The 13,305-nt window shown below is 48.3% G+C and overlaps 3 protein-coding genes and 2 long non-coding RNA genes across 6 annotated transcripts; all 5 read right to left on the reverse strand.

Annotated features, from left to right (window-relative positions):
* Positions 1–1,618: 1,618 nt before the first annotated feature.
* LOC119119363 lies at positions 1,619–5,112 on the reverse strand. Its single transcript, XM_037245721.1, has 16 exons — positions 5,091–5,112; positions 4,642–4,809; positions 4,117–4,242; positions 3,937–4,038; positions 3,834–3,863; positions 3,635–3,769; positions 3,135–3,287; positions 2,850–2,984; positions 2,640–2,788; positions 2,443–2,563; positions 2,319–2,370; positions 2,183–2,249; positions 1,986–2,113; positions 1,866–1,915; positions 1,693–1,807; positions 1,619–1,637 (listed from the first exon to the last, which is right to left on the reverse strand). Exons 1-16 carry the CDS (start codon positions 5,110–5,112, stop codon positions 1,619–1,621), a joined length of 1,572 nt encoding a protein of 523 aa, XP_037101616.1.
* A 634-nt stretch (positions 5,113–5,746) lies between these two features.
* Positions 5,747–9,028, reverse strand: LOC119119357 (macrophage mannose receptor 1-like). The gene is made up of 7 exons (XM_037245719.1): positions 8,868–9,028; positions 8,326–8,436; positions 8,134–8,241; positions 7,944–7,973; positions 6,196–6,398; positions 6,014–6,120; positions 5,747–5,894 (listed from the first exon to the last, which is right to left on the reverse strand). The coding sequence occupies exons 1-7, from the start codon at positions 8,974–8,976 to the stop codon at positions 5,747–5,749; spliced, it is 816 nt and encodes a 271-aa protein (XP_037101614.1). The 5' UTR covers positions 8,977–9,028.
* A 92-nt stretch (positions 9,029–9,120) lies between these two features.
* Positions 9,121–9,594, reverse strand: LOC119119362. Its single transcript, XR_005097262.1, has 3 exons — positions 9,568–9,594; positions 9,237–9,345; positions 9,121–9,148 (listed from the first exon to the last, which is right to left on the reverse strand). It is a non-coding gene; the product is annotated as an uncharacterized LOC119119362 (long non-coding RNA).
* A 449-nt stretch (positions 9,595–10,043) lies between these two features.
* LOC119119358 (lymphocyte antigen 75-like) lies at positions 10,044–10,610 on the reverse strand. Its single transcript, XM_037245720.1, has 3 exons — positions 10,487–10,610; positions 10,312–10,418; positions 10,044–10,191 (listed from the first exon to the last, which is right to left on the reverse strand). Exons 1-3 carry the CDS (start codon positions 10,586–10,588, stop codon positions 10,059–10,061), a joined length of 342 nt encoding a protein of 113 aa, XP_037101615.1. The 5' UTR covers positions 10,589–10,610; the 3' UTR covers positions 10,044–10,058.
* A 20-nt stretch (positions 10,611–10,630) lies between these two features.
* LOC119119361 lies at positions 10,631–11,449 on the reverse strand. Of its 2 annotated transcripts, XR_005097260.1 has the most exons (4): positions 11,357–11,449; positions 11,178–11,282; positions 11,068–11,091; positions 10,631–10,692 (listed from the first exon to the last, which is right to left on the reverse strand). It is a non-coding gene; the product is annotated as an uncharacterized LOC119119361 (long non-coding RNA). The 2 variants fall into 2 exon arrangements; XR_005097261.1 differs by lacking the exon at positions 11,068–11,091 and having other exon boundaries at positions 10,634–10,692.
* Between the last annotated feature and the right edge of the window lie 1,856 nt (positions 11,450–13,305).

The following is a 13,305-nucleotide window of genomic DNA, read 5'->3' on the forward strand; positions in this document are numbered from 1 at the left end:
TTTACATGACACTAGTGTGGTGGGATTTTGATATCTAATGCTTGATTTGTGCAGTACGTTAAGCGCAGGCTTTAGTGCCATCTCGTGTGGGGTTTGCACGTTTGCATGCGTAGGTTTCCTCCCACGTTTCAAAAACATTCATGATAGGCCGATTGACCGCTCCTACTTGTTTTCTGTTTTTTTTGGAAGGGGGGTGATGGGAATGATGTGGGTCCTGCCACTGCCTGGCACCCAGTTCAGGATGTGCCCCCAGCTGGAATAGGCTAGCCGCGACCCTCGTGAGGATAAGCACTTCAGGACAATGGATGGATTTCATGCCGTGGAAAGCAATAGAGTACATCTTTTTTTCCAAATTGTTACAAAAGCAATAGAGTACATCTTTTTTTCCAAATTGTTACAAAGAGCCATGCAAAAATGCACCAAAATGGCGTCATGAGGAGGTCTGACTAATACTCGTACATCAGGAGTAATAAAGTATGATCTAATTGACCAGATTATAAAATTGCCCTGTCCAAAACAGTAAACTATTCAATGAGTTAACAGGTGACACCAATTGTCTTTATTATTTTATTGTTTTTTTGGGGTCAATTAAACATGACAGATGGAATAATAATGCATGGTAAGTAAATGAAATATAAGAAATCAATTATGAAAATGCATGGTAAATCTAAGAGAATAATAACATGTTAAATTGAACAAAATAATATCACATGTTAAGTCAAGAAGAAGAATGCATGGTTAATCAATCATAATAATGCATGGTAAATTGAACAAAATAATAATAATGCATGGTAAATCATAATATCACATGTTAAGTCAAAAAGAAGAATGCATGGTAACTTAAACAGAATAATAACATGGTAAATCTAACAAAAAGACTAATGCATGGTTCATCAATCATAATAATGCATGGTAAATTGAACAAAATAATAATAATGCATGGTAAATCATAATATCACGTTAAGTCAAGAAGAAGAAGAATGCATGGTAACTTACAGAATAATAACACATGGTAAATCATAATATCACGTTAAGTCAAGAAGAAGAATGCATGGTAACTTAAACAGAATAATAACACATGGTAACTCTAACAAGATGACTACTGCATGGTAAATCAATCATAAGAATGCATGGTAAATCAATCAGTCAATCAAAATGCATGGTAAACCAAGCAGAATGATCATGCAAGGTCAATTGCATTCATATGATTACTCGCAACTTCCATTGGCGCCTTTTATATCCCGCGTGTAACGCGCTGTGGGCATCTTGCACACGTAGCCGTTTAATTCCATGCAGGACATCTTCTTCCATTTGCCAGACTGAAAGTCAAAATGAGATTGATTTTAAATCTAAACTTGTCTTCGGCGAGCGGGTCAATCTTTTCTGCACCTACCTGGCTCAAGGTGGCCACGCAATTCTCCATCAGGCCGGTAGGTTTTCCCGGAGCCCAGTTTGTGAAGGTCACCTTCTGGCGGTCCGACCACACGAATCTGCCGCGATTGACCAGGTCGTTCAGTCCGGTCCACGTCGTGTTTCCAGGGGCTGCAGAGGACAAACGGCAACAGAGCTCTCATTCGTTTTCCAGATATGGCAGATATCGAGCCGATGTGAGCGACGCTTAGCGCGCACGCACCAAGCTTCACGAGGTCGTGCTGCCAATCCCGCTCAGCCTCGGAGAGGATAGAGACCAGCTCTGCATCGAGACTCCTGCAGAAGTGTTGAGCGTCGTACCACTTCTTTGTATCATCAAAACGTTTGTAGCAGAAGTCCGCAAACTCCTCCCAGTCAGGTCCCAAGCATCTCGGCTCTGCGTGCAAGATAGCGTCACGTGAAGAAATGCTTTCTATTCTGGACATTCTACTCACCCGTGTCAGCAAAAGTGTAAGACGGAGACGGAGCCAATTTGTTAACATATCTGCAGACAGTAAAGTGAGAATGAGCCGGGCATCTTTAAGTGGACTCGCCAGTGAAAGCGGAGCACGCACACTTTTGAGGTGATTCCGTTACAGGTGGAGCCGTTGTAGGCTTTCTGTGGCAGTGTCTTCAGCAAAGTCACATCTCCTCCAATCTCAATGATGCCCGAGTGAATAGCGGCCGCGCAGATGTTTGAGTCCTGCACTCAGAGAACGTCTCAGACATAGAACAAGAACTCCGCTTGCAGGTCGTGCGGTAATTAACATACTTGGTCGTAGAGCCGTGTTCCGTAGACCTTGTAGCCGGCTTGGGCGCAGCCCAGTGGGCACCGCACCCTGCGGAAGTAGTTTGTCTAGTAAGGAGGAGGCTTTTCGGCAAGAAACGTCTTATCAAGTCCGACTCACGTCATTGAACCGTTGAGGCCGAGGTTGGCGGCTGTGCTGCTGCATAAGATGTCTGTGGGTCAGAAGGGAAAATCAAAGCCCGTTTCTTGCTAGTTTCTCACTGCACTCCAAACGTCGTACTCACTGCGAGGGGTGTCGTCAGACGTGCACCCTAAGACGTCAAAGCGTAGGCCCAAAAACTTTGGCAGGAGGCGGACGTACTGGGCGAACACGGGCCTGGTTAGAATATACGTCCCCACAGAAGGCTGGAAACAAAACACGCGCGTTTGCAAGGAACGACAGCAGCCTGGACGACAAAGTCGAGAGTCAGCGGCCACTCACCTGCTTTGGGTGGTCATACCAAGTCATTCCGTCAATACTGAACTGCATCGCAAATACGCTGGAACTTTGCAATCGGTATGTACAGCTCTGGGTCTCAATGCCTGTCACCTTGAAGTTCTGACCGAGGTTCACCTGGATCCAGCTGCCGACTGAGGGCGGAAGGAATTCCATTGCTCAGGATACCAAACCACAACTTTTGTTTTTACGTACACATTTCGGAGGGTCTCCAGCAACCGCTGCCCCCCCGACGCGCTTTGTGAGGTTTGGCATTGATCGCAGAGGAAGAGGCGGAAAAAGAGGAGTCTGGGATTCTCCCGTCAGCGATGCCCAGACTATCAAGACACACTGAGGAAAGACAAAAAAAGACAATGTGGAAGGCACGCTCGCTCATTCATTCTCATGTCTGGTCACCCGTTCCTAGCCGACGCTCTATCTGGGGATCCGTTGGATTCTTTCCTTGCACATCATCGGCAAGTGTCAGGATGTGAAGCCCACCTTTCTTCTCACAGCTGTAGACGACGCGGAGGTATTTGGAGACACCAGGGCAGGAGCCCGTAACCGTAAGGGAAATGGGGTAAATGGGGCAAATCTGATAGTTGTCACACAATCCTCTGAAGTGACGGAGAGCCCCTTCCACCCTGCAGTCATCTGCAAGTGACAACACACCACCATTTCACGCGCATTTTATTCGCACACTTACATACTGACTTCAACTTGTCACAGGACGTAGGGGATTTTAATGGTTAATGACTATTAGAAAAAGAGGAATCCAAAAAGCGCCCGGTCTAGCTCTTTTTCATCGTTTTCTATTTTTATTCAAGAAAAGGTCAAATAAACATTTTCTATTGCCATCGCTCACACGTCCATGCATTTTTATATTGAGTTATATGTTACAAACGAGTTACCGCCAACGCTGACGGCGTGTGAAAACCTCGTGACAGAAACGGCTCCAGGACAGCGAGCCAAAAACAACGATGCCACTGGAGGATTCTTACCGCGTGATCCGCCGCCACTCGGACAGACGTCGCCACGCTCCCGTCCATGGAAAGCCGACCGTATGCGGATGACTCTTTCATCGGGACATTCGAGGGATTTCCAATCGTCTTGGCAGACAAGCTTCTTCTTGTAGCCTGTGAGAGCACAACCGTTGACTTCTCTCCGTCTTTTTTTACACAGACGTTGAAGGCGACTTACCGTCATGTGGCGGCAGCTGATGTGTCTTTCCTAGAAGCGGGAACCAGAAAGTGGATGTCGACACGTGATGACGGTCCACCGCGGGGCGTCACATCTCACTTACCTCTTTTCTTGCAGACGTAGCCTCTCTTCTTGTCGCACGTGTCGCGCTTCCAGTCGCCGCTGCCAGTGAGCATGAAAAGACATTTCCCCCCTTCAGGGACACCTGGAGGGAGGGAGGCAAACAAGATCTGAGCGCTCATCCGTTCCTCCAAAGTGCAGCTGACAACCGCCTCAGCCCGACCTGCACTCGAGCGGAGGTAAGAGAAGGGGGATCCGTCAGTCCACTTGTCGCCGTCACGCTTGATGGAGGCGTCGGCGCCCAACCACAGGGAGGTGTCATCATTCATCGCCAGAAGCTTGGCGATACCTTTGGATCCCAAGGAGAACATGCAAGATTATTCCAAAACGACTCACACTTGACTCTGCACTACAACCTGATGGGTGCGGCACAGCCGTGACAAAGCGCTAACAAGACTGCAACAGAGAGTGAAACAACAAAAAAAACAACAACAACCGAGCAACGCTGGCCATATCTCGCTCGGGTTTATCAGGTTTTGAGTTGGAAAGGAAGGCGTAGCAGGAAAAAAAGGTTTTTCTCAAAGACTTAGCAAATTCATGGCCAGCCTACCGCGTATGAAGACCGCGTACGAAGACATGACGCCTTTTTCGATTTACTTTAGCTTCTATTTCTCGTTTGCTTCATGTCGGAGAATAAGGATTGATCCACTTGTTTATGGCCAATATATTTTAATTCATGGCCCCCTACCGTGTACGAAGCCCTGCTCGCGCGAGTCGGCGATGCTGAGCAGGTTCCCTTGGCGGCCTTTGCAGTCGGCTTGCGCCTCTTGCCAGGTCTTGGTGGGCTGAAAGTTGAACAGGTAGCAGAAGTCGTCCGAGGGGTTGTCCAGCCACCAGCCGCATTTGTCAGTCCAGCCTGCGAGACAGACAAAACAGCATAAGACAGTGTAGAAGACGGCGACGGTGCGAGACACCTACCATGTTGGCTGGCTAATGGTGGCAGCTGTCGAGGCCCTCCACGCTTGGCTGCAGGGGGTAAAGGAGCGCGAATGAGTAAATGCATGAAGGAGTGCTCAGAAGGGACATTTTTGCACCTGTTTTGCAGACAAATGGCCGCTTCGTTGTGCAGGGGCTGCCGCCGATCTTCCCAACAGAATTTGGGAATGCGCAGTCCCCCGTGGTGTCATCTTGCCAGACCTTGTAGTCCTGCGGACGACATGAGGGTGTTGGACTCTCGGCTTCCCAACGCCCTTCCTCCGCGCAATTGTTGTGCTCAAATTTCAACTTTCCCAACCTAGCTCGTGCAGAATGACTTTTCCAAAGTCCATCAACAATTTACTTACAAAAGCTGTTCCGTCACTATGCTCATAGTCGTTGCTTTTCTTCTTCAGTCCCAGCCAAGAAAACCAAACGCTTTGCGAGTGATCTTGAGGAAAGGAAGGACAACAAGAGCTTCAGGGCAAGAAGAGCTTCGGCTAAATGACGGCAGCTTTGTGGGACCGACGACTGCGGCGGTTCGTCTTAGCGCTCACCAAACACGAATTGAGCCTCTTGCCATGAGTGGACGCTAGCCAGGTGGCCTTTCTGGGCAACACAGAACTTCTCGGCATCCTCCCAATCTTTGTACAGCTTCGAGTAAAAGTAGCAATGATCGCCATACAGTAGGTTGCCCGTGTCGCAGGTGGAAGCTGAGGCCACAATGGAGAACATTGAGGAGGAAACCATGACCACATGGTTAAAGTGCAAATAAGCGTGCTGCAACTCACTCTCCACTACAGCAAGACCACCTTTGGGGGAATACGTCCGGCCCTCCAAGGAGCCTGCAAAAAAAAAAAAAAGACCGTTTGCGCCTTTCAACGGCAACGTGACCGCAGACGTGGAGGCTTACTCAGCGGCCGTTTGCACATGTAGGCCAACGAGGAATCACAGGAGCCAGACCTCCACTTGCCGGGCTGACCCCTTCCCCCTTGGTTGACGTAGGCGCAGGACGCGACGTCGGCGCTGTCGGTAGATTATAAAAAAAAAAAAAGAATTTTCCTTGAGTGGTCCTTCTCAAAATTGGTTCCAGAACCTTTACGCGTCTCCGCCTGACAACAGCATGCAAAGTTGTTACGGCTTACCTTTCGAGTTGATTTGAGGTCCAGTTGGTGTGTGCCGTTCTCTCGCCATCGGACCAGGTCAGCTTCTGGCTCCCGCCTTCAAAGCGACACCAGACGTCGTCGCATTTCTGGGGGGGGGGGGGGGAAGAAAACGGTTCCAGTTGTTGCTGCAGAGTCCACGACTGCTTGCGCTTCCGTCTCACCAGGTTGGAGAGTCCCAGCCAGAAGCGGGTGTCCTTGCCCATGGTGTCCTTCACAAAGTCCTCCTCGCCCGAGGTGGTGATGGAGAGAAGGTCGCCGCCCTCCCAGACGCAGCGGTGCCAGGCCCCCAGCCAACCGTTGGGCTCCTCCACCTTCTTGTAGCAGTTGGTGCTGTGCTCGAGCCACCCGGGAGCACACTTGCTGGCTGAGGGCACAATTTGGGGAACAGATCAGAGCACACTCCTTGTTTTGGCCTTCAGTCCACCATTTTGAGCAAAGGGCAATTTGCAGGTCACGGGTGGCCAAAACTTGTCTCGCACATGTTCTCAGGCAAAGATCCGGGACTCGACTTGTTAGGTTAGCCCAGTGCGGCGCGATACCAAGGGGGGCGCGTGTGACACCAGGGAACATGCTTTTCTTTTGGCTGTACTAGATGAAAGGGTAATTAGACATCCATCACTGGAAGAGTGTGCGCAAGGAGTCTCCGCTCTACAGTGGAGAGTGCACGGAACGTTCGCACAACCAGCACAGACAGAGCAGGGGAAAAAAAGTGCAGTGGGACACCATGGAAAAATATTGAGCAGGGTTGCCAACAATCATCCCACTTTGTGAATGCAACTTTAGTCAATCAGCAAGCACTGTAAGCATCGTTTAAAGCAGCGTACCATATTGCTCAGTGCAAAACAAAAACACCATTGCAGAAGAGCTGATACTACCTGCAGCCGTGGAATGCTGCCTCATTTTGATTAAAGAACAGCACAAATTGTTTTATTCATTTTTGTAGGTTACATTCTTTTATATATTGTGCTCCTCCTGAGTTAATGTTGCTGATTACTTTGAATTGAATCTTATTTATTGCTGTTATTATGTATGTTTATTATTATTTTATTGTATTTATTTGTATTGCGGCTCGGTGGCGCACTGGGTAGCACGTCCGCCTCACAGCTAGGAGGGTGCGGGTTCGATTCCACCTCCGGCCCTCCCTGTGTGGAGTTTGCATGTTCTCCCCGGGCCCGCGTGGGGGTTCTCCTGGCACTCCGGTTTCCTCCCACATCCCAAAAACATGCTTGGTAGGCCGATTGAGCACTCCAAATCGTCCCTAGGTGTGAGTGCGAGTGCGTATGGATGTTTGTTTCCGTGTGCCCTGCGATTGGCTGGCAACCGGTTCAGGATGTCCCCCGTCTACTGCCCGATGAGGGCTGGGATAGGCTCCAGCATGCCCGCGACCCCCGTGGGGACTAAGCGGTAAAGAAAATGGATGGATGGATGGATGGATGGATGGATGTATTTTCTTCATCATAAAATGGCAGTTGGTCAAGAATGTTTATAGTTTGAATACTTATAATTGATTTTTTAATTTCAGGCAGTGATGCACTTTGATCTGTTACAGACTAAAAACAATGTTAATAATAAAGTTATTCTTTATTGTAAGTTGATCTTTTTTTTATTTTTATATATTTTTTTTTAATGTTAATAACATGGAAGGGGGGGTGCGCGAAATATTTTCTTCTCCCTAGGGGGGGGGCATCACAGAAAATAATTGAGAAGCACTGGGTTAGCCCAATGGCATCAGAGACGTTTACAATTCTAAATGATCCCTAAAAAAAAAAAATCACCTTTATAAAGCACGGTTGTGAAACAAACATTGCCACATGCGAGTCAACGCGAAAAACATTCAAGTACATTTGCGTACTTAATAAAATAAGAACAATTGCACAGAATTTGTGACTAATTTTGTCAGGCTACTTACCGTCAGAAGACAGCGAAGGTTCTGCCACTCCTGCAAGAGGAAAGGCAAAGACAGACGTCAGGGCAAAGACGGACGTCGGGGCAAAGACAAACGTCGGGGCAAAGACAAACGTCAGGGCAAAGACGGACGTCAGGGCACAGACGGACGTCAATGCACGATGACGGCCAGCGGAGCATCACAACTTACTCACCTTTTTTCATCTTCTTGCAGACGTAGCTTCTCTTCTTGTCGCACGTGTCGTGCTTCCAGGCGCCACTGTCAGTGAATAAGGAAAGACACTTCCCCTCTTCGGGGTCACCTAGAGGAAGGGAGACAAGATCTCAGCGCTGCGCCGTTCCTCCAAAGTGCAGCCGACAAGCATCAGACATGCTTTCAGACCGACCTGCACTCGAGTGGCTGTAAGTGAACGGGGATCCGTCAGTCCATTGGGCGTCATCTTCCGTGGTGGAGACATCGGCGCCCAACCACAGAGAGGGCAGAGACCTGACGTAACCTGTGGACCCAAGGCAAAGGTGGAACAGGATCTAATAATAATAATAATACATTATATTTATAACGCACTTTACATTCGGAGGAATCTCAAAGTGCTACATGGCAAGTAAAAACAAGAAAACAAAGCAAGGACAAGTATAAAACAACTGGACGACAACCAGGATATGGGAACAGGAATTACGGAAATGCTAGAGTAAAGAGGTGAGTTTTAAGTCCGGTTTTGAAAGAGTCAGTGGATTGGGGTGCTCTTAGGTGGATCTTCCAGAGATGCGCTTTACTGACCCGCTCATTGAGCCCATGAGGCGCATTTTGGAACGACACCATTCATTCGTTTGTTCGATTCATTCATCCATTCATCCATCAATCCATTCATCCATCCGTCCATCCATCCGTCCATCCATTCATTCGTGACACCAACAAATGGCCGCCTACCATGCACAAAGACCTGCTCATCGCGGTCGGTGATGCTGAGCAGGTTCCCGTGGAGGCGTTGGCAGTTGGCTTGCGCCTCCTTCCAAGTCTTGGTGGGCTGGCGGATCATCAGGTAGCAGAAGTCGTTGATTGGGTCGTCCAGCCACCAGCCGCATGTAACAGTCCATTCTGCGAGCCAGACGGCGTAAGATGGCCCAAGACAGCGTAAGACGGCGGCAGTGCGGGACACCTACCCGGTTGGCCGACTAATGAGGGCAGCTGTGGAACCCCTCCGTGCTTGGCTGTAGGGGAAGAGGGGGGAATGGTGTTTACAAATATGAGCAAATGCTTGATGTGTGCAGAAGGAGCGCTCGGGAGGGGCGTTTGCACCTGTTTTGCAGACAAATGGCCGCTCCGTTGTGCAGGAGCTGGCACTCAACTCCCCAACAGAATTTGGGAACGCGCAGTCCCCCTTGGTGTCATTTTTACACTTGTAGTCCTGCGGACGACATGAGCATGTTGGACTCTGTCTGCTCGGCTTCCCAACGCCCTTCCTCGGCAATCGCGCCCAAGTTTTGCCCATTTCCCCTCCAAAACAATCCAAAATTTGAAGCCTCGAGCAACATTTCTCCTATGTCCACTTTTATTTTTATCCTACTCAAATTTGGACTTTGCCAGCTCAGATTTTGAAAAATGACTTTTTCAAAGGCATTTCACTTACGTAAGTTGTTCCGTCACTCCACTCGTAGTCGTCGTCCTCCTTCTTGAGTCCCACGAAAGCAGATTGTAAGGTTTGCGAGTGATCTTGAGGAAAGGAAGGAGAACACGAGCTTCAGGGCAAGAAGAGCTTCAGTCAAATGACGACTGCGGCGGTTCCTCTTGGTGCTCACCATACACAAATTGGGCCTCTTTCTTGGAGTGGACGCTAGCCAGGCGGCCTCCCCAGGCAAGACAGAACTTCTCGGCATCGTCAAAGGTTTTAACCGTCTTCTCGTAATGATAACAATAGTGGCCATAGTGGAAGGTGTTTTCGTGGCAGTCGGAGGCTGGGGCCACAAAGAAAAACATGACCATGACAAGATGTTCAAGTGCAAATAAGTGTGCTGCAACTCACTCGTCACTACAGCGGGACCACTCTTGGGCTTACACTTCGAGCAGTCTGCACAAAAAAAAAGACCTGTTGGAGCTTTTCTCTTTTCAAAGTCAACCTGATTACAAACGTGCAGGCTTACTCAGCGGCCGTTTGCACATGTAGGCCAACGAGGAAAGACAGGAGCCAGACCGCCACTTGCCGGGCTCACCCCTTCCCCCTTGGTTGACGTAGGCGCAGGATGCAACGTCGGCGCTGTCGGGAGAAAAGACACAAGCAATTATTTTCCCATTTTTATTTTCTTTTTTTTCACTTTCCCCAAATGGCCCTTTTCAAAATTGGCTCCTCCACCTGACAACAGCAGTTACGTCTTACCTTTCGAGTTGATTTGAGGCCCAGTTGGTGTGATTCATTGTCTCGCCATCGGACCAGGTCAGATTCTGGCTCCCGTCTTCAAAGCGACACCAGAACTTGTCGCATTTCTGGGGGGAAAAAGAACAACAGTCCCACTTGTCGCAGCAGTCGACGGCCGCTTGCGCTTCCGTCTCACCTGGTTGGAGAGTCCCAGCCAGAAGGGGGTGTCCTCGCCCATGGTGCCCTTCACAAAGTCCTCCTCGGCCGAGGAGGTGATGGAGAGCAGGTCGCCGCCCATCCGGACGCAGTGGTGCCAGGCCCCCAGCCAACCATTGGGCGTCACCACCTCCTTCTTGTAGCAGCTGGAGTCGTGCTCGAGCCACCCGGGAGCACACTTGTTGGCTGAGGGCACAATTTGGGGAACAGATCAGAGCACACTCCTGTTTTTGCCCTTCAGTCCACCATTTTGAGCAAAGGGCAATTTGCGGGTCACGTCTGGCCAAATCTACATTTTCTCGGGCAAATTGGAAGATCCGGGACTCGACTTGGTTAGCTTAGCCCAATGGCATCAAGAGACGTTTACATTTTGAAAGGATTCCGGAACATTCACCTTGGCGCTTCAGAAACAACCAAAGTGCCGTTGTACAAGGTAAAACGATGCAAAAAACATTCAACACATGGCTGAGTACTTCATAAAAACGAAAAAGGACAGAATTTGTTGGTTGGCATGGTGTGACTCCAGGGTCATTGTTTTCAACGCAGTCGAAGGCGACTTACACTCAGGAGCCGGCGTAGCCTTTACTGCAAGAGGAAAGAAAAAGAGACATCAAGGCACAGACGTCAAGGGGCGATGACAGTCAGTCGGTGGGGCGCTGCCTCTCACTTACCATTTCCTCTTTTCTTGCAGACGTAACCTCTCTTCTTGTTGCACGAGTCGTAGTGCCAGTTGCCGTTGCCAGTGAGGAAGGAAAGACAATTTCCATCGGGGGTACCTGGGGGGCGGGAGAGAAGATCTCAGTGCTCCTCCGTTCCTCCAAATTGCAGCAGACAACCGTCTCCGACAGACCTGAAGTCGAGTGGACGTAAGTGAACGAGGCTCCGTCAGCCCACGTGCTGCCTTCGTCACTGATGGCGACATTGGCGCCCAACCACAGAGAGGATGCTTTCATCAGAGCCTTGATGTAACCTGTACCAGAATGAACGACATCATCAAGAGGAGCCGAGTGAGGAGGACGCGTCATCCGTTGAGCTCCGGGTGATCGACTTTCTCAGCTCAAAAGGAATTGAGTTAGACAGGGGGACCATCGAGAAATATTAAAACCAAAGCAGCAATAACAGTGCGGTTTGCAAACACAAATTGGAGCTACTGAAACAGGGTAGACGGCTGAGGGGATCAGACCTCAACCAGCATCTGACCAAAAAAATGCGGATATTGCATATATATGTGTGTGTGTGTGTGTGATAAAACTGATAAAAAAAAAACTGTTCACAGAAAAACGAGAAAACGAGATTGAAGAAAAAAAAAAAAAAAGCTTTTAGCTGACAGTCAATATGGATTCCGGAAGGACACTAATGGATCTTAATAGAGATCATCAGATGATCAAAAAACAAGTTATTGGGATTTTCATCAACCAAAAGCATTTGACCCGGTAAATCATGGCATCATGGACTGGCTGAGGAGCTACTTAAGCAACAGGCAGCAATTTGTAAAAAGTCTGGAGATCATGTATCCCATAAACAGGTGAACAACCTCTGCCCTTGGTCCTCTTCAACGACTTGTGTATCCAACATCATGAAATGATGATGATACAAACATCTATTGCGCTGGGGACAATTTACAGCAGCTTATGGAAACCAACAATCACCACAGAAATGAATACGTGGTTTAATGTAAAACCAAACTGCCAACAACAAAATTATTTGTCAGGTATAAATCGAAGCCTCGTTTGGAAGTGAAAATTGACAATGGTATGAAAGAAAGAGTTTCTGAAAGAAAATTCCTGAGCGTGCCTGTTGACAATAAAAAGCTGCTGGAAATCACACATTAATTAATCATGTAAAAACAAAAATGTCAAAGGTTATTGCAATTCTGAGGAAAGCAAGAAGCAGTCCGGACTCCAGATACCTACATATTGCCATATCTGAACTACTGCGTGGAAATACGGGGTAACACCGAATAAGTCAAGCAATAGGAAAAATAACAAGGAGCATACAAACGCACTTTTTATAATACCCGACAAACTTTTGTCACTCAGGGATGTGATCAAACACAAGACAGCTCAAATTATATGTACACAGCAAGGTATAAAAGGTATAAATTTGTTTCTGGAAAGGCAAGCATGGTGGCTATCATCTGAGAAGGGAAGAGAATTTTCAGAGTGGAAAAGTCTTAACAACGATAAAAAGTAAGGGTGTGACCGTCGTTTGTGGGGTGAAATTATGGAATGGTCTGGAAAATGAGCATGAAAATAGGGCAAACACAAGTGTTCCAAAAAAAGTGTCGAAAAACTGGTTTCTTAACATGTATGAGGGGAAAAAAAAAAGACAAAACTGACTACACACAGACTGACTACACTCGAGCATTCTTTGTTGTTGGCGGTTTTGGGTTGTTTGTTTCAGTGACTTAGATATGGCACTTTAAAGTGGTGTTTTATTTTCCTATTTTCATGTTTTAAATAGGTTCGAAATGAACATATAACAACAACAACAACAACTTGTTCATGGCCAATATTTCAATTCATGGCCGCCTACCGCGTACGAAGGTCTGCTCCTCGCGGTCGGTGATGCTGAGCAGGTTCCCTTGGAGGCGTTGGCAGTCGTCTTGCGCCTTCTCCCAGGTCTTAGTGGGCTGGCGGATCATCAGGTAGCAGAAGTCGCTCTCGGAGTTGTCCAGCCACCAGCCGCATTTCTGAGTCCAGTCTGCGAGCCAGACGGCGTAAGACAGCGCAAGACAGCGCAAGACGGCGGCAGTGCGGGACACCTACCCGGCTGGCCGACTAATGGTGGCAGCTGTGG

The sequence above is a fragment of the Syngnathus acus genome, unplaced genomic scaffold (assembly GCF_901709675.1).
Source record: "Syngnathus acus unplaced genomic scaffold, fSynAcu1.2, whole genome shotgun sequence".
In the NCBI taxonomy this organism is placed as follows: domain Eukaryota; kingdom Metazoa; phylum Chordata; class Actinopteri; order Syngnathiformes; family Syngnathidae; genus Syngnathus; species Syngnathus acus.

Bases quoted from the DNA above. Each gene is read 5' to 3' on its own strand.
- LOC119119363 (XM_037245721.1), bottom strand. From the start codon at position 5,112: ATGTCGTCCGCAGGACTACAAG. The intron at 4,810-5,090 runs GTCTGGCAAGAT...TCTGTCTCGCAG, and splicing joins GTCGTCCGCAGGACTACAAG to GCTGGACTGACAAATGCGGC. The intron at 4,243-4,641 runs GTAGGGGGCCAT...TGGGATCCAAAG, and splicing joins CGAGCAGGGCTTCGTACACG to GTATCGCCAAGCTTCTGGCG.
- LOC119119357 (XM_037245719.1), bottom strand. From the start codon at position 8,976: ATGATCCGCCAGCCCACCAAGACTTGGAAGGAGGCGCAAGCCAACTGC. The intron at 8,242-8,325 runs GTCGGTCTGAAA...CCCTTCCTCTAG, and splicing joins TTACAGCCACTCGAGTGCAG to GTGACCCCGAAGAGGGGAAG. The intron at 7,974-8,133 runs GTGAGTAAGTTG...TTCCTCTTGCAG, and splicing joins CTGCAAGAAGATGAAAAAAG to GAGTGGCAGAACCTTCGCTG.
- LOC119119358 (XM_037245720.1), bottom strand. From the start codon at position 10,588: ATGGGCGGCGACCTGCTCTCCATCACCTCCTCGGCCGAGGAGGACTTT. The intron at 10,419-10,486 runs GTGAGACGGAAG...TTTTCCCCCCAG, and splicing joins GGCTGGGACTCTCCAACCAG to AAATGCGACAAGTTCTGGTG. The intron at 10,192-10,311 runs GTAAGACGTAAC...TTCTCCCGACAG, and splicing joins GCCTCAAATCAACTCGAAAG to CGCCGACGTTGCATCCTGCG.